Below are 27243 nucleotides of genomic sequence, written 5' to 3'. Positions count from 1 at the left end.
GTGTATGAGTGTGAGTGGGGTGGGTTTTTCTCTCCGAGGCTCAGACAGAGCACTTAACGGCGAGGTGGGGTCCGGCGAACACACATGCTGAGGCAAGGCAGGGGCGCTTGGGGATGTTTGTCCAGGGCGCTGTGTATGATTCATTGGTCTGCCATTGAAAGGTTACTGTAGTTGATTTGAGGGGGGTGGCGCAGACTAACGCAGCCAGACATGTTGGATGAATGGATGGAGGAAAGGATGAATTCATGGATAAGAGACACAAAAGGAGCGCCCCTTATGATGCAATCTCACGTTCACACCATCGTGTTCACATAAGCATGCACAGGTGCAAGCACACACAAACGGACGCACACGCGCACAATGAAACGCACACACACGCAAGCACACACAATATTACACCTTCATTTGCAAACCTTTGAGGTAACACAATCTTACAAGCCTGTGCAATATTCTCCACCTTTCCATTTTTTCATATAAAATTGCCTTTTGATGTCTGCAGCCATGGGATCATAATTAACTGTCTCTCCCTCTCCGTTTCTGTGTAGATAATGAATCAAAGCATGATGTAGGAAAAATGAGGGTTCCTGCAGCAGAGCTAATCGTGTATGTGTGTGTGCATGTGTGTGCCTGCCTGTGTGTGTGTAGTGTACGGTGGGCCCGATGGGTTTCATCATCCCCGCCTCCACCTTCTCCAGCTCCATTGCCCAACCTTTTGCTCCTTCTTCAGCACCAAAAAGCGAGAGGCTAAGACTGAGGAGAGCTGCTTTGTGACAGTGTGTAGCTCAGAGAAAAGACACAAATAGGGGAACCGCTGAGCTAAAATGGAGAAAGGAGACTGCAAAGGTGGATTCCTGTTTTTAATTGTTCACCCTTTCGTAGCCTGAAAAGTAGCAAGCATAAAGCTGAACCGGCTGTGTACAGTTCATTGAAATATGTCCACACTCAAAAAGGTTCAGTCATAGATAGCACAGGTCATGAATGCATCAACCACAGACAAAATACATTCCCTTATTTTTATCAACGTAAATGGATTCAATTAATTCATTATTATTCATTTATTATTATTATTATTATTTTTCAGTCACTTTAATAAGGTCCACGCTGAGTCAATCTAGCCTGCAGCGCTGTGTTCTAGTCCTCAGAAGGTATGGTTCTAGGGCATATTCAAACAAGCCTGACAGCAAAGCCCTGTGAGAACACCAGTGGGTTGTTGATGAGGAATCCCCCGGAAGCCAACGCGGTCGGGGGCGGGGCGTTCACGTGAGCCGGCCCGGCTGTCAGTCAGACTGAGACGAGGTAGCTGATTTGTGAGGAAGTTTCCCCTTTTTTATTGTGTTCAACAAGGCGGAGGCGGTAGAGAGAGAAAAACCCACAATAAACAATTTCACGGTCCGATAGGAACAGCGTCGCAACAACAAGTCTCAGACAATCACCCCCAGTGTCTCTCCAACGGCGTATCCCTCCTCGTATTAGCATTCTGCTCCGCAATTAAAAGTTGTGTTGTGGTCGGGTCGGGGCGTAAGCAGCCACCGCGCGGTATACCCAAGGTACGAAAACACAGGATTATTCACAGGGAGCTTGTTTTCTAACCTCCACCGTACCTTCAGCCAGGGCCAATTAAAAAGTAAGCAAGAGGCTTAAAGATTGGCTCAATGATCCAAATGAATTCGTATTTTCTCAATCATTTCCCCATTTCCCATTCCCCCTTGTTCACCCTACAGTTGATTACCAAGTCCCCCCTCTCGCCTCTCTATTAAATCCTGCTCCTCCACTTAGCAAACTGCTCCTGGTGGTCGCATTAGGCCCGTCATCTCCAGGAAACCTATCCCCGTGAGCAGGAAGAGAATCACTTGCGGCTGATGAGAAGGCATATAAGGCGGGGGTTTCTAATAAAACATTTAGCGTGTCTCCCCCCCCCCCCCCCCCCCCAGCCATTTCCTGTTGGCGGGCATCACGAGAGGCTCATGAATACGCCCAGTGATGGTTCTTTTATCACGGCACTCGGAAACAAAGGACGGAAAATAAAGCGCTCCTCTTTGATGCTGTTAATTTGTGACACGCGGAGTGGGTGACGTATTATGCAGGGAATAACTGAGAAACATTGTGATGAGTCCCCTCTGTCGAGTTTCCTGGAGATGAAGGAGGTAGAGTGGGAGAGGGGGACAGAGAGAAACCAGAATATGAACGATAGGAATCAGACAGAGGGGTAGGAAATGGCTGGCAGGATTGAGGCGGCTGCCTGGGAGAAAGAAGTCACTCCAGCCAATCATCGCCCCGGCTCTGGTTTACATCTGAAAGGGAAACCTCTGGGAGCCCGCACCACGTCGCCATGGTAACCGGTTTCTATGACAATGTGATATTCTACAGAGTCAGTCTCCGGCGGGGTCGCGTCGGTGGGACGGGATATTCCGGAAACTTCACACCAGCCAGAGAAATGGCAGATAAACAACTGTTTCCATGGCAACTGCCTTGATGTTGGCAGCATTTTTTGAAACACCAGGCCCGGAGCCAATGCCACAGTTCACCATCCAAAAAGAACAGGGATATAAAATAAACATAGAGTATTCATTTTAAAAAACCCTCCTTCCCGTTATGCCCACCGCACTCTCATCCCCTCCTTAGACAATCAGCCGGTCAACCGACAAGCCCTGATCCTGAGCCTTGAGAGCACACAAACACACACACACACACACACACACACACACACACACACACACACGACGGCGTCCTCTGTGGAACGCAAAGATAGACTCCAGGATGCGACGCCAACACGGTGACACGCTGTATTTTCTGCATCTTTTGGGCTGTACTTTGTGTGCTCCACTCTGTGATTCTGGAGCCTCATCAAAGGAAGGCACAGCAGAGCACCTCTCTCCTCTGCTCTCTCCATCCCCCCTCACCCCACACCACCCCATCCTACACCCCACCCGAGCATGCCGCGCGGCAGAAGCCACCGGCACCATACGCGCGTCCCCATCCGTGGTTTCACATGCCATATGTCTGAATGTGCTGGTGCAATGGCTTTCTCCAACACTCCCTGCAAAGGCTTCTCATTAGTGCACTCTTTGGGTACGACGTGTGCCTGTGTGTGCCTGTGTGTGTGTGTCTGTGTCTGTGTACAAGTAGTGTCAACTTGTCAATTTTCTGTGTATGAGTGGGTATGTTCTTTGTGTGTTTGTTGTGTGTGTGGGTGTGGTGTACAAGTAGTGTCCCCTTGTTAACTTCTCTGTATGTGTGTTCTGTGTCTGCGTGTGTGTGTGCTAGTGTCCAAGTAGTTTGACCTTGTGTGTTTTCAGTCTACCTGCTCTTAGTGGGGGGTTTGAGTGTGTGTATGCATTTTTTTTGTTTGTGTGTGTCCATTTTTCAAGTAGTGTCCACTTGTGTGTGTTCCGTGTGTGTGTGTGTGTGTGTGTGTGTGAGAGAGTCTATGTAAAAGCAATGTCCACTGCTGTGTGCAATCTGTGTGTGTGTTCTGTGTGTGTGTGTGTGTGGGGGTGTGTGTGTGTGTGTGTGTGTGTGTGTGTGTGTGTGTGTGTGTGTGTTGCTGGTTCCTAGCAGGTGTTCCACGGTAGCGCGGGGGCTCTGTGCCCCCTCCGCGTGGCGTGCACAATCCCACGTAAGCATTCATGCGTGTCATCGTGCACACTCGCAAAAAACGAGCACACTCTGTGTGTGCACCTGTCTCACTGAGTTGTGTCCCCAAGGTGGAGTGTGTCTCTGTGCATATGTGTGTGTGTGTGTGTGTGTGTGTGTGTGTATGGTGTGAGTTGATAGGGGGGGATCTGTTTTGCAAGAGTATAACCTTAGCAGACCCCCTTCCACTGAAAGAGCAGGGGCCCACTGTGTGTGTGTGTGTGTGTGTGTGTGTGTGTGTGTGTGTGTGTGTGTGTGTGTGTGTATCCTTCAAGAGCCTCATTACTCTACATAAGCGTGCCTAAGCTGCCAGCCAGTCGAATATCCTGCTGCCCAGTGTCGAGTTGCCCCCTGCCGCCAACCCCCCCCATCCCGGTGGGATCATAGAGAGGTTCCAAGTACCCACCAGCACCCGAGTCCCCACCCTCACCGGAGCTCTGAAGCACGGCAGCGTCCCCGCATCAAAGTATCACTGTACAAGCACACACACACACACACACACACACACACACACACACACACACACACACACACAAACGTACGTTTCCTGCCCGCTGAAGTGAACACACACACTCAGAAACACACACACTAAAACAGACTTGCAGATATTTAGACCACCTGCCGTAAGGCTCTATGGGGATTAAGAGTTACATCCGAGTGCCTGAACCCACAAGACTTCGCATGCGTGTGAACGCGCTCCCACAATTGAAATGCTTGTGGACTCACACTCACCGCGACAATCCACTGTTTGCATGCGGACAAGCATCACACAAACCCAAATGGGCGTGAAATGTGAAAGATGAAATGTGAAATATGAAATATGAAATGTGAAATGTGAAATATGAAATGTGAAATGTGAAAGATGAAATGTGAAATATGAAATGTGAAATGTGAAATATGAAATGTGAAATGTGAAATGTTTCCAGTGACAGTTCGTACAGGGGTACTTTGAAGGATCAGAAGGTGAACGACAACAACGTGCACCGTTGAAATACCTGCATTCTGAGCATCAGGCTTATTTATAGGTGAGGGGCTTCAGGGCGTGGCTCAGCTGTTCCTAATCGTAGATCTGATCACATGCGTGCTCATGTTTCCCCGATCCGGCAAAGTTAAATCGCTCTCTTCTCTTTTTAGGCTTATTGAAGTGGAGTGGGGTACCCTCAGATTAAACACACCATTTGAAGTGAAACATTAAAAACTAAGGACACTAGGGACTAAGTGTCGTAGATTTGCTTTGGCTCAAAACGCTATGATGCAAACATCAGATGACTGTCTCAAGCCTATTTATGTTTCTGTATCCATCCCAATTCAAATAAACCTTCAATAAATAATAACCATGTTTTAAAGGTCCCATGGTATGCTACTTTATGGATGCTTTAATATAGATTTTAGTGGGCCCCTACAGAATATTTCAAGAAATTCAGCCGTGGTGCAGAATTACAGCCACTACGAGCCAGTAGCACATTGAGCTTTCCCCAAACGCTCAGTTTCAGTGTCTGTAGCTTTAATAATTTTAATTCAAATGAGGAGGAGAGAGGCCCCAATTCCTTCTCAACCATGGCTGAGATAACCCCCAATACGAGTCTCGTTGTGGAAATACCAGAGATGTCAGAGAACCCGACGTGTTATGCGCCATAACACCAACAGCAGAACGGTTATCCAAATAACAAACAAGTGTACAACACTTGCGTTACAGTGTGTTTATTCACACACACACACACACACACACACACACACACACACACACCCACACACACACACACACACACACACACACACACACACACACACACACACACACACACACACACACACACACACACGTGGTGCTCACAGTCAAGCTTTTGGTCATGTTCTTTAAATATTCTAGAACACTCCGGGTGATCCGGCGGGAGTCCTAGAGCTCTATATCTAAGTAATATCATACTATACATAGATATCCATATCATATAATATATATATTATCATGGCCAAAAGCTGTGTTCGCCTCCAGAAAATATTATGAATCTCGAACGACTGCGTCGGGTTGTCCGACGTCTCCGGTTCTTCCACTTCCAAATCAATCTGAAGTATACTGTACCGCGACATGGAGGAGAAAGGGATTGTTGCCCGCGATTGTCTCCCGCCGGAGCCCCGCTGCCGAGGCACCACTGCCCCGGCAGCGGGCAGCGGGCAGCGCCGAGGCACCACCGCCCCGCAGCAGTGGTGTTTGGCGGTGGTGGTGCCTCGTGGCCGCGGGCAGCAGCCAGCGGGGCTCCTGCGGGAGACAATCGCGGGCAACCATCCCTTTCTCCTCCATGTCGCGGTTCATGTACTTCAGGGAGTCAAAGCCAAAGTTCCTTTCCCCCAATTCCTTCTCAACCATGGATGAGATAACCCCCACTACAGTCTCGTTGTGGAAATACCAGAGACAAACACCCTTATGACGACATATGGGGCTTATTCCAAATCAGCCATTCCATTTTTTCAAAGACGAGCAGCATACCTAGTGCTCGTTTAACACCAAACGCAAGTTTTAGCCACTCGGGGACCATAGACAGTCTAGGGGAACTCATATTAATGTTAGAAAACCTCATAAAGTGAGATTTTCATGCCATGGGACCTTTAAAATCAATTTTCTCCACATTTCTCCACAAAGGTACAGCTTCTAGCCCTGTCCTCCTGTGATCCACAAAACACCACAAGGCAGACTGTGTGCGTCCACACTTTGACGAGGTGAACGTGATTATAACAGATACTCCTTTGGACAGTCACCAGTACTACCCAGACGTAGTAAGAGCTACCTGAGGGTCAGGCTCCTAATGACACACAGCATCTAGCTTAACGGCGGAAGCAAGTGTTCCAGCAGGCTTCGTTTCCATTGGCAAGAAGCCTCCAGGAACCAGCCAGATCTGGTGGTCGTAAAGAGGAGAATGCCTGCGGGGTAAGTGTGTCTGTGTGCGTGTCTGTCTGAGTTTGTGACCGGTGTGTGTGTGTGTGTGTGTGTGTGTGTGTGTGTGTGTGTGTGTGTGTGTGTGTGTGTTTGTGTGTGCACGTGCACGTGCACACCACAGAAGCTACGACCTGCAGCGTAAGGTCTAATATGTTAGTTTATTTCATTCCGGCTCCTAGGGTTGGCAGACACAGAGAGGCCATCCGATATGGACCCCTCAGCCTGAGAGCACGCAAAGGTTGCAGGATAGAGTTCACTCTGAGGATTCATTGGAAGGGAATCAGCTAAGGGGAAGATAGGCGCCCTAAGCAAAATACAGCTTGGGTCGCACATTACGCACATACACACGTCGGGAATGGAGTGTGGAGGTAGTGGATGTCAAATCCACTCCATTTTCTCACACCTATCATTGATCATCATCACTTTTGAACACACACTCGTAATATCTGTCTCTCTCCCTCACACACGCACAAAAACACACACACACACACACACACACACACACAGCGGGCAGTCGGACAGAATGCAGGCAGGCAGCGGAGGGTTATGGGGGGGTATAAATGTCATGCTGTCTCTCTCTGCCCACATGAAGGGTCTGGACATACCTGACACACAGCCCCCCCCCCCCCCCCCCCCCCGCCCCATCCCTGGCTGCCCCCTGCATCCCCGTCCTGCTGTCACAACCCGGACCTACTGCAGCTGCTGTCCGGACACACACACCGACACACACACAGATGTAGACACGCACACGCACACGCACTCACACGCACATATGCACTCACAATGATACACACGCACACATACGCACACGTTCAAATAAACACAAACAAGACACATGCGCTCGTGCTGAAAGCAACGTATCAGCCTGGTAGTGTTTTGTGAAAAAGTGTGTGACAGGAATCCAATCGTTTGAACGTCGATTTCTGTTTGGCTTTTCTTTGGGTTGAAAATACAAACCGTAGACTGCAATCATCAGGCTTGAACTAAGGTGCTTTGTGTGTGTGTCTGCGTGTGTGTATGCATGTGTGCACGTGAGTGTGGGTGTGCATGGTGGTGCGTGTGGTTTGCAAATAACAATGTGTGTCCTAGGGGTGTGTTTGTGTGTGTGTGTGTGTCATCAAAAATCAAACGTCGGAAGTACAAATCCTTGCCCTACATAATTCAGTGACTTCTTCGAAGTTGACTGAGATCTGCTAAGCAGGACCCACACACAAAAACACACATACACACACACACACACACACACACACACACACACACACACACACACACACAAACACACACAGACTCCATATTCAATGATCCGGCGACCCGGCGTGGATGCGCTCCGTCGGCGGAGCGGAAAGCATCCTCGGTCACACGCGAGCCAGGGCGGTAAAACAAAACAAAAACCCAATAAATAAAAAAGGCCTTATCCCAGATAAGAGCCGTGCTGCCAACATCCCACAGGCCCTATCAGGCCGGGCTATCAGCAAAACGCAATAACAGAGTGAGCCTTAGAGGCAGAGACAGAGAGAGAGAGAGAGAGAATGGGAGATAGAAAAAGTGAGAGAGAGAGAGAGTGAAATAGAAAATAAGCTTATCCCTGTTTTTCCCCACGAGCCACAGAGGGGAGAAATCATGCCATCTCTGATTAGCACCGCCCTTCTCCACTGCCGGCCCCGGCCTCCACCCTGTCCTGTGTGTCTCCCTCCCACTGCTGCCTCCTTCTCCCCTCCCTCTCCAGCCGCTCCCCTGCCTCCTCCTCTCTCTTTTCCCCTCGCCCCTTTTTCCACGGTCGCCTTCCCATCTTCTCTCTCCTCCATCTCCATCCCTCCATTCCCCTCTGCTTCCTCTCCTCCCTTCTGTCCCCTCCCTCCCTTCCTCCTGTCGCCTCCATCTCCTCCCTGTCCTCCTCCCATCTCCCCCCTGCCTTCCTCCTCTGTCTCCTCCGTCTCCTCCCCCCTCCTCCCCCAGTCCCACTGGCTTGTCAGCTGGGGCCCCAGACCGGACCAGATCAGTGGAAATTTCCAGAAATGTCACTCCAGTTGACAAGCTGATGGGAGGGGAGATAGGAGGAGGTGGGGGCCACTGAGGCCACAGCCTACACACCCACATACAAACATGCTATGCGCATGCACGCACACACATGTACTTTAGCACAACACAAACAATGCACATTCAAAAGAGACGGACACACATGTGATAAATAAAAAGATATGAAGAGCACACCCATCATCATAGTCGTACATACACACACACACACACCAACAGACACACTAACCCCAAAAGCATAACACAAACATGCACCTTCGCCTCACACACATGAGACGAACACACCCACATTCACAAAGCGCAGTGTCCCCCGCCAGCGTCTGCCCCCTCGCCTCTGTGTCCCGGAGCTACCATTCGCCCCCAACATTGTGTTTTCCCCCACCACGCCACACCCACAGCCCCCCGCCCACCCCCATCGACCCCCACCCACGCACTGCGACGTCACCTTCAGTCGCCACGACCTCATCCTGTCAGAGTGACTCAGGCGGAAAGGCGGTGGGAAAAGGTCAAGGGTCAAAGGTAAAGTGAAGAAGTCTCCTGAGCATCCGATCTGCTATTGATCAACTCTCTGAAAGGTCACGGATATATCGCCCGGAGGCATTCGCTCCTCCATGTCAGCAGGGGTTTTAATAAAGAATAAGCCCTCTTCCCCTGATATATATATGAGATGGATGTGGATTTAGAAGGAGGATATTTTCAATTAAACAAAAGAATGGATGATGAAACAAGAAAGATGTGTGATCATCTTCTGTGTCCAGTGCTAGTAATCCCCACCAAACACCGGCAGCTTTCAGGCTCAATACAAGGAAACAATTTACCCTAATGTAAAATAAAACACAATGCAGTACCACAATAATGGTTCTTCTTGTGCATCGGTACCAGGTAGAGACTAAGATATGATATTGATTCCACTTTGACTGCGCAGTCCTACAGCCCTAGATCCACCATGAACACATCAACCCAGGGACTCGTTGGAGGTTTACTGCTGTGCAGCATTAGCAGGCAATAGCGGTCCATTAGTAATCAAGGTAAACATAAAAGTACTTTCAGAACAACAGCGGTTTGCAGAAAGCTGGGCCTACTTATGAAACCACTCTCCCACACCAGAGAACAGCCTTCACATGAGACCTTTCACCACACAACCCTGGGAAAAAAAGGAACCGACTCACCTTCACCATCTCTCTCATTCTGACATCTGAGATGAGTCAGACTCCATGTTGTCAAGAGAGGAAGAAAATGCACCTCTAGAAGAGGTATGTAAACAACCTGTTCCTCCTTCCTTCCGCTTCATGTGTGTGTCCGGCGTTTGTGTGTCTGATTGTGTTTGATTGTGTGTGAGTGAGTGTGTGAGTGAATGTGTGTGTGTGCGTGTTTGTGTGTGTGTGTGTGTGTGTGTGTGTGTGTGTGTGTATGTGCGTGTGTGTGTGCGTGTGTGTCTGCGTGTGTGAGTGAGTGTGTGAGTGAATGTGTGTGTGTGCGTCTCTGTGAGTCTCTGTGTGTGTGATTGTGTGTTAGTGTGCATATTTCTGTGTGTCTCTGTGTCTGTGTGTGTGTGTGTGTGTTTGTGTGTGTGTGTGTGTGTCTGTGTGTGTGTGTGTATGTGTGTGAATGTTTATGTGTATGGGGGGAAACCTGTTGGTAATCAGTTTAGCACTAATCTGGTTAGCAGCAGATCACGGAGCAGACCTGGCAGGCTGGAGGAGGAGGACACAACTCTGCAGGCAGTGCAGCAGGTCAGGACGGCTGTGCTAGATAGAAGCTGGGCCACTCAGGGCCCATGTGATGTGTGTGACATCATAGCAATATGTTGAGTCGACATTATTATTTTCAGGAATTCTTGGATTCAAATGATTTCCAATATTAATGGACCCAGGATCAGGCGTTGAATTGCTACACAATGCTTTTTGGATGCACTTACATTTAACATGTTACAATACAAGAGTTTGTTGAGCTCAAAACTTGAATTTACATTGCATCGATGGTAGGGATTTCTTTTTAAACAGTCATATCATGGTAATGAAATGTACTTATTCTAAGTCGCTTTGATAAAAGTATCTGCTCAATGCCCTAAATGTAAAGGTAAATGTAATGATATCTTCACTAACAGCAGCTTGGAGGTCTGCCCCTGATAGCCCAGACAGCATCAACCTTAGGACCTTCTCTGGTGGTCTCCGCGGCAACGTGGATGCGGGAACCCAGACTGTGGAAGTGCTGTAAATAGCTCCGGATCAAACTGAAAACATGCGTTCCACTAACGGCATCTCCCAAAGCCGCAGACTCCAGACACACATACACACACACACACACAAACACACCCCTAGGACACACATTGTTATTTGCAAACCACACGCACCACCATGCACACCCACACTCACGTGCACACGTGCATACACACACGCAGACACACACACAAAGCACCTTAGTTCAAGCCTGATGATTGCAGTCTACGGTTTGTATTTTCAACCCAAAGAAAAGCCAAACAGAACAGACACAACACAGCCAATATCTCTCTTAACCATTTCCTGCAGAAATTCCTTGAATGGAGATTCATCGGTTTCCAAGGCCGCCCAATGTGTGTATAATTGCCTGTTTTGGCACACTTAGCTTTCAGCAGGAAATGTATTTATGGTTTTGTTTCAGGATGCAGACACATTGTCTGGTGATGACAGTCTGCCAACCGAACATTCCCTCTGCTTAGATGTCATTTTACCCCCACAAGCGTAAACAAATACTGTTTTATTTTTTCTCCCATACGTGATTGTACCTTTGTAGTCAGGAGGGCATGTTTAATAAATTGAGACAAAATATAGCACAAGAGGATAATAAGGATCTAAAAAAACACAACATTGCTTAGCAACCCAGACATCAACACTGGTTTCTGGAGTACAGCACCATGCTATTGTACTTTAAAATGATCACAATTAGCGGTGATGAACCTTCTCTATGTCTGATTGAACCTTCTTGGGTATAATGTTCAATCAGAGGAAGACGCGATTCTTGGGAACTCAGAAGAGAGGGGAAGAGAGCATTCATTCTCTTATAGTAGATTAGAGTAACAACAAGTACAGTTCAGTGAAAATCAATGGATCTCCCCAACAGTGGAATACCTTCTGCTAGCTGGGTTTCCCCTCCCATTGTCAATATGAAGGGCCATTCATTGTATTCAGGATGAGAACTACTGAAACTACACAACTATGCATACAAATGGCGAAGCTAGTCTACATCTCTTCTCCGCTCTTCTATAATTTTCCCCCAGTCTCCATTTACTCAAAAGACAGCGTTTCCCATTCATAATGTCAGTGTGGCTCTACGAAGTATTACAAGTGATGATCAGTTAGGAGTTTACATTAGCGGATCTAATTCATTGTATAAACAGCCTGGTGTCGTGCCTCCATATGCCGTGAGCACATGCTGACGCTAATGTCTTGCAGAGGAACAGATGAGGTAGTGTTGTCCTCTGACCCCTAGAGCCACAGAGGCCCGGCCAGCTGGAAAAACTGTTCTGCGCTGTATGACCAGAGCCTCACTTTAATTTAAAACTCATCTTACATAAACCTGCAGGCAACCCACCTTCACTGACACACATGCACAAAAAACATGCATACGCTGTAAACGCACACATACACACACACACACACAGTGAATTCACACACAAGTACCATCCACACAAGAACACACACACACACACACACACACAATCACACACACAGAGACTCACTCACACACAAACACACACACACACACACACACACACACAAGGTGAATAAATGCACGAGCACCATCCACACACACACACACACACACACACACATACACAGACTCTTACACAAAGATACTCGCACACACACAAACACACATACACACACAGATTCTTACACAAAGAAAGTCGCACGCACACAAACACACATGCACACACACAGACACATCTGACGACAGATCCACACACACACACACACACACACACGCACACACACACACACACAAACACACACAGACATAAACGCAAAAGTGGCCTTGTTAGAGGATCAAGATGCCGGGTTGATTCGTTGCTGACAGAGCCAGCAGAGGAAATAGAGAATAAGCAGCAGGTCTTTATCAGACACACAAAAACACACTAACCCCCCCCCCCCACACACACACACACACAAACTATGGTCGCACTGTAACTGTAAGCATTGCTTCCTAGTTGTCTCTGTTCAGCAGCCTCCTCCTTTATGTGGTCTTGCTAATTGTCTGTTGATCGTTGTTTTTCAGCCTCCTTTGATGATCTCTCGCTCCACCTCTGTCTCTCTTTCTAACCATCTCTCTCTCTCTCTCCCTTTCATTCTCCTCATTCTGCTCAGGGATCATGATTTTTTGGCAGGCACAAAATTATGAGGCTTTGATGAAAAGCTTCTGTGTGTGTGAGCGAGAGAGGGAGAGAGATAAACGGAGGGGACAGAGAGAGGGAGAGAGAGGGAAAAAGGCAGGGAGTGTTCCGGGAAAAAGAGGTCAGACATTGAATATGTATCAGTCCTCGGGTCTACTCGCCTGAAGAGGACTAGCTGCTCTACAGTGTGCTGCTGTACAGTGTTGTGCTGTACATTGTTGTGCTGTACAGTATTGTTCTGTACAGTGTTGTATTGTGTATTGTTGTATGTTAAAGCACTGAAGATGGCTGGATCATGGATGGATGAATGGAGGATGGCTTGACAATGGATAGAAGAGATGTATGGATGGATGACAGATGCATTGATGATGGATGGATAGGTGCATGGATGGATAGACAGGTCGGGAGATACACCAATTCATAACGACATATTGCTATAGCTTATAAACACTGAGGATCATTGTGCCGATGTCCGCTCCTTCTCGGAGGGAGAAGATCCCTCCAGGAGCCATGGGGGAGCTGCCAGGCCCCGACATGTCTTCCCCAGCAGTACAATCAGCCCATTTCAATCTAACACATCCTGAACAAACGCACATGCAGCCCCCCGCACAACACCAATCTACTTCATCACGTCTTCTGTCAGGCGGGCCGCGGCTGTGAAACTTAAAGTTTGGAAACTCAAAGTGCGTCTCGCCAAGAAACACACACTCTCTCTCTCAAATCCTCGTGTCCGTGGCGACGTTTGGGATTCTTGAGTCTTTTCAGATGTTGAAAATATTCCATGCAGATCATCCGCATTCTTGACGGCACCAATTAGCAGGAATTATATTATGTGGAGTCTGATGTTGTTTATCACCCCGACTGGAGAATTTCGACGGCGGCGGCTCACTGCGCCGCCGCTCAGGGTGATCTCCGCCATTACACTGTAGAAAATCCCTTCTTTGTGCTAAACCGGTAAGAAGCCCCATCATCTGCTAATCTGACCACAAAGTCCAGACCAGGCCTTGATCTGATCAGCGGACCCGAATCAAATCTTTGACTTTATTTCTATTTTGTCTGACGGGAACATCAAACGCAAAAGCATTGCGAGCAGGATGGGGGCGACCAGCATGCTTTAGATTCCAAGAGTCCAACATTAGTCACGCTAATTAGCACGTTATCAGCCACGGTTGCCACAGCGCACGTTCTCACTGCGTTGGTATATATGCGTGGGAGGGCGGGGGAGGCTGATAGGTCAATAGTAATTAAGTTTCATCCCCTCCCCCTACGCGTGCCAACCTTTGATGCTGAAAATGATCGTCTGTCGGCCAGGAAATGACATTTTTCTCTGAATATGTTCCATCACGGCTGGAATAGTCTTTATGGGGCTCATGGCTCTCCTGAAGAAGGGAGTTGAAGCTCTCGAATTAAACATAAGATCAAAACATAAAGGTACAGGCAAAGAACCTCATGAAGTTGATACTGATATATACACTGTTGATTATCGAATTAATCAACTTCTTTTTTTTTATCAGGAAAATTATTACACATTATTATGTAATAATATATATATATATATATATTATCCACATATGATGGTGAACTTGCCTAGGGTTAGGACAAGGTAACCCTAACCCTAACAGTTATTTTTGGTATAATATTACAGCTGTGGTGTGGACAGAGTTTATCCTAGCAGCTGCTCGGTGCCATCAAACGAGCATGCCATTCCCACAGTGGTTTACATTGTCAGCAGCCTAGTATATATAGAATATATACGTTCACTCAACCTCACACATTTACAGCAGAGGGGTGTCTTGTTGATCACTTCTGCTGAAATAAGGAATAAATGACATGGTGGGACACCTTGAAGGCCTCATCTGCGGTCAGAGCTCAGAAATCAATGGTTTCCAGTCTAAGCCCTTTAGATGGATTCAAATGATTAGCAGGCAGAGTGGAGAGATTTCCTCTTGATTGATTTGCATCTTATGCTTTTCCCCCCAAAACATAAGCCACAAAAACACACAAAGTGATACGCAAACACACACACACACACACACACACACACACACACACACACACACACACACACACACACACACATACAGATGACATTATCAATCAAAGCATGCTGCTGCCTCTATTCTCGTTTATTGATCAGGATGTTACAGCTCTGGATGGACATCTTATTAATAACATGAAGGGCGGGGTTTTCCTTTGTTCCAATCTATCACTCTGTGGACGATTGGCTCCCCTGTAGGTACTGGGTCAAGACCACCCTTTCATTCCCTTCGCCTGCCTAATATAACGTCCTCCTGTTTCATGAGCTCGGTTGCCTGAAATTGCTTTTTAGAAGTGTAATATTAAACACTTTCTATCCATCCATCCATCTATCCATCCTTCCATCCATCCATCTATCTATCCGCCCCTCCGTCCTTCTATCTAGCCATCCCTCAATTATTTTCAGAAAAATTGAAACTGCCTTAGTTTTTGCATGTTTTCTGTTCCTGGGGTAAGGTGTGACGTTCCCTGCTGATGATTGGCCCCATGGCGTCCGTGTGCCCCCGTGTTCTTTACACTCGTGTCTTCACTCGTGTGGGGCTCTTATTGATGATGGATGAAGCAATCATAAAGTGTCCCCAGATGGCAAATTAACAGTGGCTGTATCCTCTGTGGGTAAGGCGGGCCGTCTGAGAGGGGACTGCGTTAAGACCAGCGCCGTGCCACTGGCTGGGCCCCTGCACGTCTGAGAGGGAAATCTCAGCCGTGATTTATTCATGACACTGGCGTGTGAAGGTGCCACCGTTACCCCCCTCCCCCTCCTCCTCCCAGCACAATTCCTTCCTCAAAGTCGTCTCTCCCTCCTCCCAGTCTTATGCTGGGTGCCGCCGATTCACCATTACATCAGCATCCGGACTCCCTGTCAGCCCCATCCCCCCCCAGCACATCCCACACTCACCCTTTCTGCCATCTTTCTTCATGTTAATTACATGAGTGTCCCGACAGGGATGCTGTGTGTGTGTGTGTGTGTGTGTGTGTGTGTGTGTGTGTGTGTGTCTAAGAGAGCACTGTGTGATGAATATGATATTGTTCATGTGTGGCGTCGTTATCTTGGTTCTGGCAAAGGTGCTTTTGAGTCTTTTGCCTTCATTATACTTATGATTTAAGGTGACATTTATGGCTCTCCATCAGTGACTTCATTGTGTGTGTGTGTGTGTGTGTGTGTGTGTGTGTGTGTGTGTGTGTGTGTGTGTGTGTGTGTGTGTGATTCCATTTATCTGTGGAATCATTGGTGAGAATGAGAGAGAAAATGCATACCTACCACTTATTAAAGTGTTATATCATATTTTGCGTCAATAAGATGACATAATACACTTAAATATACCCCAGGACTTCATAATCTCATTTGTTGGGACAAACCAGCCAGGTTGCCATATTTACAATGGCTTACTGGCTGGCAGATCTTGCTATCCTCAATTTGCCGTCAGACACAGGCACAAAATACACACACACACACACACACACCCCAACACACACACACACACGCACACTCACACACGTAGGCCTGAAGGCTATCTCATTAGCAGGTTCACACCCTCACAGGAAGGAAGTTGTCATGCCAACCAACACCCCTCTACTCTTCTGACCACAGGGCAACAGGCAACCCTGTGACTGACAGCCCTGACCAACCAATGACCACCACCCTAATCGCGCTCTCTCACACAAACGCACGCACAAACACAGACACCAAGTCGAAGCGAATCAATAAATTACCCCCCAGAGTAGATAAATATCTTTCTATTTATTTTTTAGTATTATGCAAAACAGTCTCCATTTCAATTTCAACCGAGCAGAACAATCTGCTGGGTTGAACCTCCAGAAATGGGCCATGAATATCACAGGTAGGAGGATGAAGAGTGGTCAACCAGAGGCAGCAAATGGAACAAATGCCTTATTGTTACACATTTACAATTACACTTTTGTTGGCGGCTAGCAAGAATCGAAGCCTTGGAAGAAGTTGTGCTTTGCTCGTGTTTTGAAGATCTCCTTAGACGGTGATACAGTAGTTGTATTGAGTTAATCTCGTATATGCTGCTGTGCGTGTGCGTGTGGTTATCACTGTGTGTGTGTGCCCGGGCCAAAGGCAGGACTGGCTTACCAGCAGTCTAAAAGGCTCAGGGATATGAAGGGCTGGAGCGAGGGAGACGTGTTATAAATTATGAGAGCGTCTTATGAGAGTCTCGTTATGACACTGCCGCTGTGAAGAGGCAGAACATGGAAACGGCCACCAACTTCATCTCACCTCGCCTGGCTCCTCAACCCAGCAGTGGTCTCAAACAGAGCACGATTGGAAAAAAGAAAAAAAAGGAATAATAGAAAGAGGAAAACAATAATGAAGTAGAAAGAGATAAACAAAGAGAGAGAGGAAGAGAGAGAAGGAGGCAGGAAGTGGTGGGGGGGATAATTTTGATTAAAATGACTTCGAAAAACAAATTACAATAAAACAGATACTCTCTCATAATAGTGCATCGTGGGGCTCTCCACTGGGGTTAGATCAGCGGCCTGTCCCTCCTCCTCATCACACAGCAGACTGCAGAGAGTGCCGGAAGCACTTCAGGCCACCGTAGCGCCCATGACTGACCGCCCTCAGTCCACCATGGGCACATGTGCTCCGGGAGGGCAGTTCTGAGGAGTAACACCTCCCTCACATCTCCCCTGTTAATCTTCTCCAGTCGCTTTTCTCTCTCCAGCAGGCTTTCCCCCCCCACAACATTCTACCTCCCTGATCCTCTTCTCTTTAACGAATAGAAGGAGAAGGCAATCAAAGCCCTGGATCTATTCCTCTTTCATTGAGACATGTTAGACTACATCTCAGTCTTACCTTCGAGGTGTTGTCACAAACCCTCACGTCCCTGCCAGGGTATTAGTCGGTATCCCCGTGTGAAGATGATGACGCTCTGGGGTTGGGGGCTGGGGGGGGGGGGGGGGTGTTGGCTTGTATTTCATCGGCTTCACCCTTGAATTCTACTGGGGGGGGGGGCAGAAGAAACCAAGCTCACCTCATACCGGGCATGCCGGCCACACCTTACTGGAGATCCACACTGGTTGTCTCTTGTCGATGGGTGGACAGCTTGCAACGGGCTCACATTAGGGACGAGGGATTCTCTTTTTTTTTGTATGAGTGAAGCCCATTTTAAAATGAGACCCATTTTGTTCAGCGTCCTCTGTGAAGGAGTGCGTTCGGAACTGTTGTGCTCAGTGACCGGCCTCCCCTATTCAGCACTAACGAGTAGAAAGCACTTCATGGTGCGGCGGCACCACTGGAAACTTCCTCTCTGTTTTCAGAACCGGGTATTTAACTCCACCGCCGTTTTTTGAAGCCATTTTATATCACAGCTCAAGGCCTGGGAGGGGCTTCTGCTGCTGCCTGCCAGGAGACTTGAGGGGCCGTAGCACACTCTCTCGCTGAGGGACACTGTGTTTGTGTGTGCGTGTGTGTGTGTGTGTGTGTGTGTGTGTGTGTGTGTGTGTGTGTGTGTGTGGAAGAGGGGGGGGGGGGATTACTCGGTTCATCCGTCATCTCATCCCTCCATCAACTCCATGGTTTTATTTTGTACCCTCCGTTCCTTCAGTCCAGTGGAGGAAGCCACCTGGGCCCCTCCTCATTTTCTGATCCTCCGGTCCCATCGCAGCTCATCTGGCCCGCGCAAACAACAGCTGAGAACCGTATGGGACAGCACTGGCACATCATTGGTTGAATGAAAATGCCTTGTTGCTGCTGAGCTCTGACTAATTGCCTCACTCTGAGGCCACTTCTTTAAGAAGGGACACTGCCTGATCGCTTTCACACCGTGGTAAAACTTTTGAGTTGACGAACAAAAAGAAACAGTGAAAGAACAATTGTATTGACAATATTCCTGATAAAAGTCGTCCACGCATACACCCATGGGCCCTTGAGCAAGACATTGTATTCTTAGAACCGCAGGTCTAGTTCTGTTGCTTTTTCTCCTGCTCAAACACGGCTATGACTCAGAGATCAAGGTAGGGAGTGTCCTTAAAGACAAAGATAAAGAGCAAGATTAGACTGAAAAGATGTGACAGCAAAAAGCCGGTGGAGGAAAAAAAAATTGCTTTTATGGATTTCGGTTCAAGACGAAAAATAGCATGTTCTCTTTCTGCTCTGTTTACCATCTGTTGCCATGGAGGCACTCGATAAACGGGGCTTCTTATATATTTTACGGCACTGCTTCCCAACTTATTCCCCGCGTCCAGATGTCCTACCCTCTCCTCTCTTTCTACAGACCGCTCCGTGGAGAGCCAAGTGACAAACGGAAACAGGGGGAATTAATGACAGAAAGAGAAAAATAAGGAAAAGAAAGAGAGGCAATGAAGAAAGAAGCTTCCGGAATGAGCAGCAGGAAAGGGAAGAGGCCATGTGGTTTGGGCAACGCCGGCTGCCAACAGTAAGAACACAGTGTTACTTAGTTATGAGAGGACAGAATTTCCTCGTCGTCTTGAGGAGAAAGCCTGTCTTGGTCGGCGTCAGTGTGTGTGTGTTTGTGTGTGTGTGTTTGTGCGTGTCTCTGTGTGTCTGTTAGCTCGCTTTCGTGTGTGTTTGTGCGTGTGTGTAGGTGGGTGATCCGATCTGTCTTTTGTTTACCTTTGAAGGATTTGAATGCAGTTGTAGTGCAAAAACAGCGCAGACGTTCTACAAAGGCTGTTAAAGGCTTGGATTGAAAAGACACTGATTGAAGGACATGTATTTTAGACACTTTATGCAAAATCCTAGTTCCAAGAGTTCTAAAAGGCATCAAGGAGGTCCAGTAATGGCGGTGTGGCTATTTCGAACCGTCGAGAAAAACAAGTAAAAATCGAGTCCAACAATCGCTTGTATCGATTTGCTCTGAGAGGCACAATACATATAAAACCCCCACGCACGCGCACATACACACACACACACACACACACACGTGTCTCTCTCCAAATGTTGGGCCTTTGTGGGAGGAGGGACGAAATGAGGAGAGGATGAATAGGTGGGCTGATGAAGCGCTGGGTGGATGGAGAGATGGAGGATGAGTTCTTTGTCCTCCGTTGGCAGTTCAATAGCTAGTTCAGGGGGCCGCGGTGGTGTGGCAAAGGCAGTTCAGTTTCCGAGTGCTGTACTCCTGTACGCGTGAGTTTAGCTTCCTAAGTGCTTGTGTGCGCAAGTGTGTGCCAGCATCATTTCAGCTTTCATGCGTGTTTGCCCATATTAAGCCTCTGCCGAAATGATTGAGACTGACACCTCTCTACCTACGACAAAGTCAGCCAACCAGAGGGTGAGAGAGAGAGAGAGAGAGAGAGAGAGAGAGACAGAGAGAGAGAGAGAGAGAGACAGAGAGAGAGAGAGAGAGGGAAAAAGAGATAGAGAGAGGGAAAGAAGGAGAGAGAGAAGGAAAGAGGGAGAGAGAGAGAGTTGAGAGAGTGTAAAGATGTTTTCCTTACACCCCTCTCCACTCACGGTGTAGGACCTCCGATCTCACACCTCCACCTCCTCCTCCTCAGCCTTCCCTCCCTGAGTCCCTGTCCAGACTTCCTGTTACCCATTTCCTCGCCGTTCCTCTTTCACACCTTGTCTCTCTTTTATCCCCTCCAGTGAGAGTAAAACGGAAGAACTAGAGGTGGAGGATTAATGTAGGGATATAAGCAGAGGGGGGGGGGGTGGGGGGGAGAGGAGTGAGCAAGAGGAGAGAGAGGGACAGGGAGAGATAGAGGGAGGGAGAGAGAGAAAGGATGAGCAGACTTGAGGGAAATGGAGGGGGTGGGGGGGAGAGAGAGAGAGATATATAGAGAAAGAGAGAGGGAGGCAGAGACTAAGTTAATCTAGAAGTGATGGAGCTCTGACAGACTGATCTCCCTGCCCTCTCCTGGGGGCATACAGCTGTGCCCAGGCCCTGTGACACCCACAACGCACGCGCGCACACACACACACACACACACACACACACACACACACACACACACACACAGGTTTACATCCACGCATGTTCACACAGCAACTACAGTGCTGCAGGATGACACCCACACATATGCAGAAACCAAGGGAGCACACGTGGCCCTGCCCACACACCTCCAGACTTTAAATAATGCATGTGTGCATACGTGTGTGAATGCTAGCCAGTGTGTGTGTGTGTGTGTGTGTGTGGGTGCTTACTGGAAGAACATGACATGCACGTTTTTACAGGAGGGATTCATGTGGCCTCACATAGCACATGAAAGTAATTGCTAAATAATGTTTGTATTATCCAGCCAATTTTTGCATGTTACTTTGCTTCCGTCTGTTTGAATTGAATCATAAGAGGCGTTCATTTTAACCTCCTTTCAGAAGTAATTTTTTTATCTTGGCCTAACCATTAGTTCATATGTTTTTATATGTTTTGATGGAATATTTATTAAATAGACTGTAGATACAAATTCAAGTGAAAAAGTGCTCTATCAGTGAAAATCCAGCCAGCAGTCTTCATGCTCCAATGACCCTTATATCGATCAAGCCCCTAAACACACACACACACACACACACACACGCACACACACGCACACACACACACACACACACACACACACACACACACACACAGGCACACACGCAGTGAAAAGCGTAACTTACCCCTTTTAAGAATCTGCTGCACGCCAAGTCCATTAGCCTAATCTGAACAACAAAAGCAAAGGCTTGTTGCTTTCAGTTTCACCCCGATGTGCACTCAAACACACACAAACAGACACACATTCTCTCGCTCTCTCATGCACGCACACTCTCACTAACACACACACACACACACTCTCTCTCTCTCTCTCTCTCACACAACGACTCAAACAGTCTCATTAAAGGCACACACACACTCTTTCACACACACACACACACACACACACACACACACACACACACACACACACACACTCTCTCTCTCTCTCACACACACGCCCTCTCACCCTCTCCCATACACAAGCCAGCACAAACAGACACTTCAATCAAATCAGTACATTCACTGCAAGTGTACGCTGCTGTTATCGGGGAGGGGGGGGGGGTGGTGATGTTTGCCATTTTGCTTTGAAGGCCTCTATCACTGAACAGCTTATTCCACCAATCCTCCAACCCCAGAGCACTCAGAGTCTGGGACGGGATTTCGCCGCCTTCCCCAGCAAAAGGAAAGGGAAGTGGCTGATGGAGTAGCTTGCTGCCTGCCTGCATGGCTGACTGGCTGGCTGACTGGCTGTCTCATTAGCAGACGTCAACAGGGACCGTGTATCAAGAGAAAGATGTTCTGTCGAGGCAAAAGGGGAAGAAAGGGCGGAGGAGACAATTGATAGCATTGAGCATTGAGCTTTGGGTCTCTCTCCTGTCCGGTGTTGAATCCGCGTCTGGTTTTCTGGTTTTCTTTGTGTCAGTGTTCAATGGTGTGAGTGTGTGAAAAGACTTTGAACGCACTGGGTTGACTCTTTGAAGAGGAGGGCACCGGGGGAGAGCGTCGCGCCGGGGCCCGCCTGGTGGTGGTGACACGTCCATGACACAGCAGATACGACCGCTAGCCGCTCTGTCATTGGTTTGAAGCAGTCCGTCATTGGTACAGTCTGGCTTTGGTTTGAACCAATGACAGAGCGTCGCCCTCAAAAAAGGCCCCTCTCTGTTTTTAGTGGAAAACTCCACCCTCACGTTCTTCAAATGATACCGCCATTTATAAACACGTCCAGCCGCTAAAAGAAAACACGTATAACATATAACAGAACATGTAATGTGTTCTCCGTTCTTAGAGGTTCATTGTGTAGCATTCAGCTAGCATCCGCTACGATAGCATCAGAAAATAGTGAATATTCAGCCTTGTTCTTTTCTTTTACACTCAGACGAATCAAACCCTGCTAGACCAAACGGCCCCACAACATGCCCTGATGAACCCAAAAGCCAAGGAGTGTGTTGAACCGAACGGAAAGCAACAGGCACACAACCACAAATAACAGAACGAAAGAACAGCTTGTTACACTTGACATTTAAAACTATGAAGTAAGTAGGTATAGTCAAATATGGTATAACCAAGTGTGTGTGTGTCTGTGTTGTGTAATCCTCATTCCCTTTATAAACATATGACTAATTCATTAATAATTTGTGTCGTTATTATAATCAAGATCAAGATCAAAGAGCCTTGGGACACAGACATACAGACACACGGCCATACAGAAACGCACACACACACAAACACAGAAATGCTGGGAAAAACATCTAGCTTGCAGGGTGGCGTGCGAGATGTAAACAAATTGTAATCATGTATGCCACACACCCACGCCCGTCATTCTCTTGATTTACGAGGCTGTTTTGGAAAAATCTTTGGGCCTGAAGTCCCGGCATATTTTAAATACATCCTTGAGCATCTTTCCTTCGTGCCAGGGATCTCATGAAAAATATATCGCCAGCCACTAGAAGTTCAGTCTTTATGTCAATCTCTCTTTTTCACTCTTTCGCTCTCTTCTCGCTCTCTCATTCGCTCTCTCACTCTCTTCTCTCTCTCTTTCACACTCTCTCCTCGCTCTCTTTCTCACTCTCTTTCTATAGAGCTTTCTCTCCGGAACTAGTTGCCATGACTACAATCATTAACACATCTGGCATGGTTATGCAGAACGAATGTTCACACACGCCAGAATGTGTTGGCATACGAATGTGCTTTCTTAGATATTTGCTTGTACGTAAATACAAATATAGGCACGTAGTGTATACAGAAGTACAGGAAAGCCTTTGGGCTCACACAAGCTGAAACATTCACACATACACACACAGTTTTGCACGCAGAGTAAGTCTACTGTTTGTATCGTTGAGTTCGCACATGCATACCGCGTGGTTGCTCCTCTGCTTTTGGTTCTGTATATTCTCCTTTGTCATGACATTAGCTGATTTGCCTATCCTGACTGTGATACGTTATTGCACTATGGCAGACGGGGATGCTCAGATTCATCATCACATAGAATTTGGCCCAACACTGACACCGTACATATCAAGATGGGGTGCTGCTGCCCCGATGATTACACACTCTCACACACGCTAGGAGGAAAACACTCATGGCAGCCAGAGTCAGGACTTCCCTGCTGTGTTTTGGTCTCCCCCTCCCTCGCTCCCTCCCTTGCTCCCTCCCTCCTTCCCTCCTTGTCCTTGTTTTGAATCTCCCGTCTCCAGAGTCTCAGGTACTGTAACTGAATCTTAAACCACCAATACTCGGGGTATCCTGCATGAATCTGGGAAGCGTGGGCGTACGTGCGTGACAGTATGTGTCTCCATGCGTTACTCTGTGTGTGTGTGTGTGTGTGTGTGTGTGTGTGTGTGTATGTGTGTGTGTTGCAAGCGGCAGTTACTTGAAAGGCATTTTCTAGCCAAAGTAGTCTGCACATACCGAAGCCATGTCAGAGGTAAACACACATGACCCCACATGCTCCAATACATAACAATTCTATAATGCACGCACACACACACACAAACACATAAACATACAAACGCACACACAAACACACACACACACACACACACACACACACACACACGCACACACACACATACTCACACATTCTGTCTCCCAGGAAATAGTGTTTATGCTTCTCAACACCCCTTTCATTAGAACGTAAAGGCTAAATAACAACCCCTGAGCATAATAATAGTCTGTAACAAATAAACACACAGACACCCACACAGACACAGCCACGAGTGTGTGAGAGGGAGAGAGAGAGGGAGAGAGAGAGAGAGAGAGAGAGAGAGAGAGAGAGAGAGAGAGAGAGAGAGAGAGAGAGAGAGAGAGAGAGAGAGAAAATCAGCTGTAGAGTGTGACATGAAGGCCTTTGCTTGTGCAGTACATACATTCTGCTGCCCCTCTCCCCGGCCCCTCAGGGCTTCCCCCCTGTCAGCCACTGTACACACTCCTCAACAATTTGCATTCCAGTCCAGCCAATCACTAGTCAGCGAGCAACCGGACGGACCAGTCTTATTGGATGGCGGCGGTTGATTGACAGGGCGGATTACACAATTTAACTTTTAAAAGGTTTTCAGGTAACCAGCCAGCAAACAAATATGTTTGCTGGCTGCTCGGACTTCAAAGAGACACGCCGGAGGGAGACAAACGTTTAATGTCAGGACAACACCGAAAAATGAGAGAAAGGGGCAAAATTTAAAAGAAAAAAGGAGCCTGGGTAAAGAATTTGTGCCCTTAATATAGAAATTGAACCACAATTTGGTCAACCGGAAGTATTAAAAGCTCTCTACTAATCCACACTAACCAATAGCAATCCTTGAAAATCCCCTTGAAAAAATATTGTCTCACAAGCACACAGAAACACACACAGACAGACACACACACACACACACACACACACACACACACACACACACACAGAAACACACACACGGAGGTACACAAATAGACAGCCCCATGCGAGCACACGCCCACCGATCCGGTCGCTGTCACTTTGTTTTGGCCATGGGGAGCGAAGAGCTCGGCGCGCGCTCACACACTTTCCTCCCCACAACAGCTGTCGAACGCCCCATAAAAAAAACAACACAAAACACCCCGGAATACAACTGTAAACCTCTGGCCGAGCCCGGCCGACGCTCCAGCCACAGCAACCACCCAAACCGGCACAAAGACAAAGAGACACGTCCATCTCAGACGCTCTCTCTCTCTCTCTGTCGCTCTTACGTACCTTTTTGCCTTTCTTCTTGCGGTGGGTATTCTTGCCTCCGGCTGCTTTATCCTTGGTTTCTTCACTCATCTTCAGAGAGGGTGGTGGGGTGGGGGGGTGGGAGGGGGCACTCCTCTCTCTGTCTCCTTCTACCTCTGCTCCTTTACTTTTCTTTCCCCCAGATTAAATCCAGCGTGGAGGGAAGAAGATCCGACCGGGCGCGGCGGAGCATGGGGGGGAGGGCAAGGCAGGGGGGGGGGGGAGGGCGGGGGGGTTGTCGCTCGGAGACAGACGCTCGGAGACAGACGCTGGTTGTGACCGGCGGCCGTGTCTGTGTCGGCGGCGGCGGCGGCAACGGATTTGTCCCTCCGCTGCTGGCTTCGCTCTTCTGCCTCAGGAAGAAGAAGGAGAAGCAGAAAATAGAAGAAGCGAAAAAAAGTCCATGTGAGAGCCGGAGGAGCGAAGGAGGACCGCTCCAGAGTGTGTGTGCGTGTTTTGGTGTGTGTGTGTGTGTGTGTGTGTGTGTGTGTGTGTGTGTGTGTGCGATACACAAAGCAAAGAGAAAAAGGAGTGAGAGAGAGAGTGAGAGGCTGATGTTTCTTCTTCTCGCTCACCTCTCCCTCACCGAGTTCACTCACACGCAAACACTTTCACACCCGCGTGTGTGTGTGCGTGTGTGTCAGTGTGAGTGTGTGTGTGTGTGTGTGTGCGCCTTCCCTCCGACAGACTGAAACACACGCTGGAGCTCCACTCCCACTTACTGCCTGAGCCGCGCGCAATCGTTGGCTCTTGCTCTCTCTCCCTCCCTCTCTCTGTCTCTCTCTCTCCCTCCCTCTCTCTGTCTCTCTCTCTCTCTCCCTCCCTCTCTCTATCTGTCTCTCTCTCTCTCTCTCTCTCTCTCTCTCTCTCTCTCTCTCTCTCTCCCTCCCTCTCTGTCTCTCTCTCTCTCTCTCTCCCTCCCTCCCTCTCTCTATCTGTCTCTCTCTCTCTCTCTCTTCAGCGCGCTCAGAGGCAGGGTGTGTGAGGGAGAGGAGGAATAGAGAGAGAGAGAGAGAGTGAGAGAGAGAGAGAGTAAGGGAGGGGGGGAGGCAGAGGGTGGAGGAGACGGCTGGGGGGGTGTACATGAGGAGGTGCACGGCGGTGTGGTGAATGTAATTTTGATGCCTACCTGAAGACCCTCCAACAGAGGGAGATGAAGAACAGGGTGGAGGGAGAAATGGAGAGATGGAGAGATGGAGAGAGGGAGAGATCAGGAGATGGGCGTGGGGTTGGGGGTGGTTGGGATGTCAGTGCGTTAGTGACGGGGAACGGGGAGCAAAGGTGTGAGAGGTGTGAACGTGAACCGTTGAGACAGAACAAGCTAGCCTCCACCAAGAGAAGGAGGGGCAGCGAGTGACCAGAGATTGAGCGTGTAAGCAACAGACAGACGGAGACAGAGAGGGGGAGAGAGAGAGGGGAGAGAGAGAGAGAGGAGAGAGAGTGGGAGGTAGAAAGAGGGAGTTGGAGTGAGAGGGAGGAAGTGAGAGTGAGGGAGCGAGAGAAAGCAGGAGGGGGAGAGAGAGGGAGGGAGAAAGAGGGGGAGAGAGAGAGAGAAGGAGGGAGAGAGAGATAG

At 48.3% G+C, this 27243-nt stretch overlaps 1 protein-coding gene across 2 annotated transcripts in view; it reads right to left on the bottom strand.

Annotated features, from left to right (window-relative positions):
* The window catches only part of ank3a (ankyrin 3a), a 129997-nt gene extending 103726 nt beyond the window's left edge, over positions 1 to 26271 (bottom strand). For both annotated transcript variants that reach the window (XM_079730873.1, XM_079730874.1), the window contains exon 1: positions 25653 to 26271. In XM_079730873.1, the coding sequence (XP_079586999.1) occupies positions 25653 to 25721 (69 nt within the window). In that variant the 5' untranslated portion in view covers positions 25722 to 26271. The remainder of the gene's footprint in view (positions 1 to 25652) is intronic.
* Between the last annotated feature and the right edge of the window lie 972 nt (positions 26272 to 27243).

This window comes from Pollachius pollachius, assembly GCF_949987615.1.
Source record: "Pollachius pollachius genome assembly, chromosome: 2".
Taxonomy (NCBI): Eukaryota; Metazoa; Chordata; class Actinopteri; order Gadiformes; family Gadidae; genus Pollachius; species Pollachius pollachius.
Note: the sequence above shows the minus strand (reverse complement) of the source record. Positions and strands in the feature narration are given on the sequence as shown.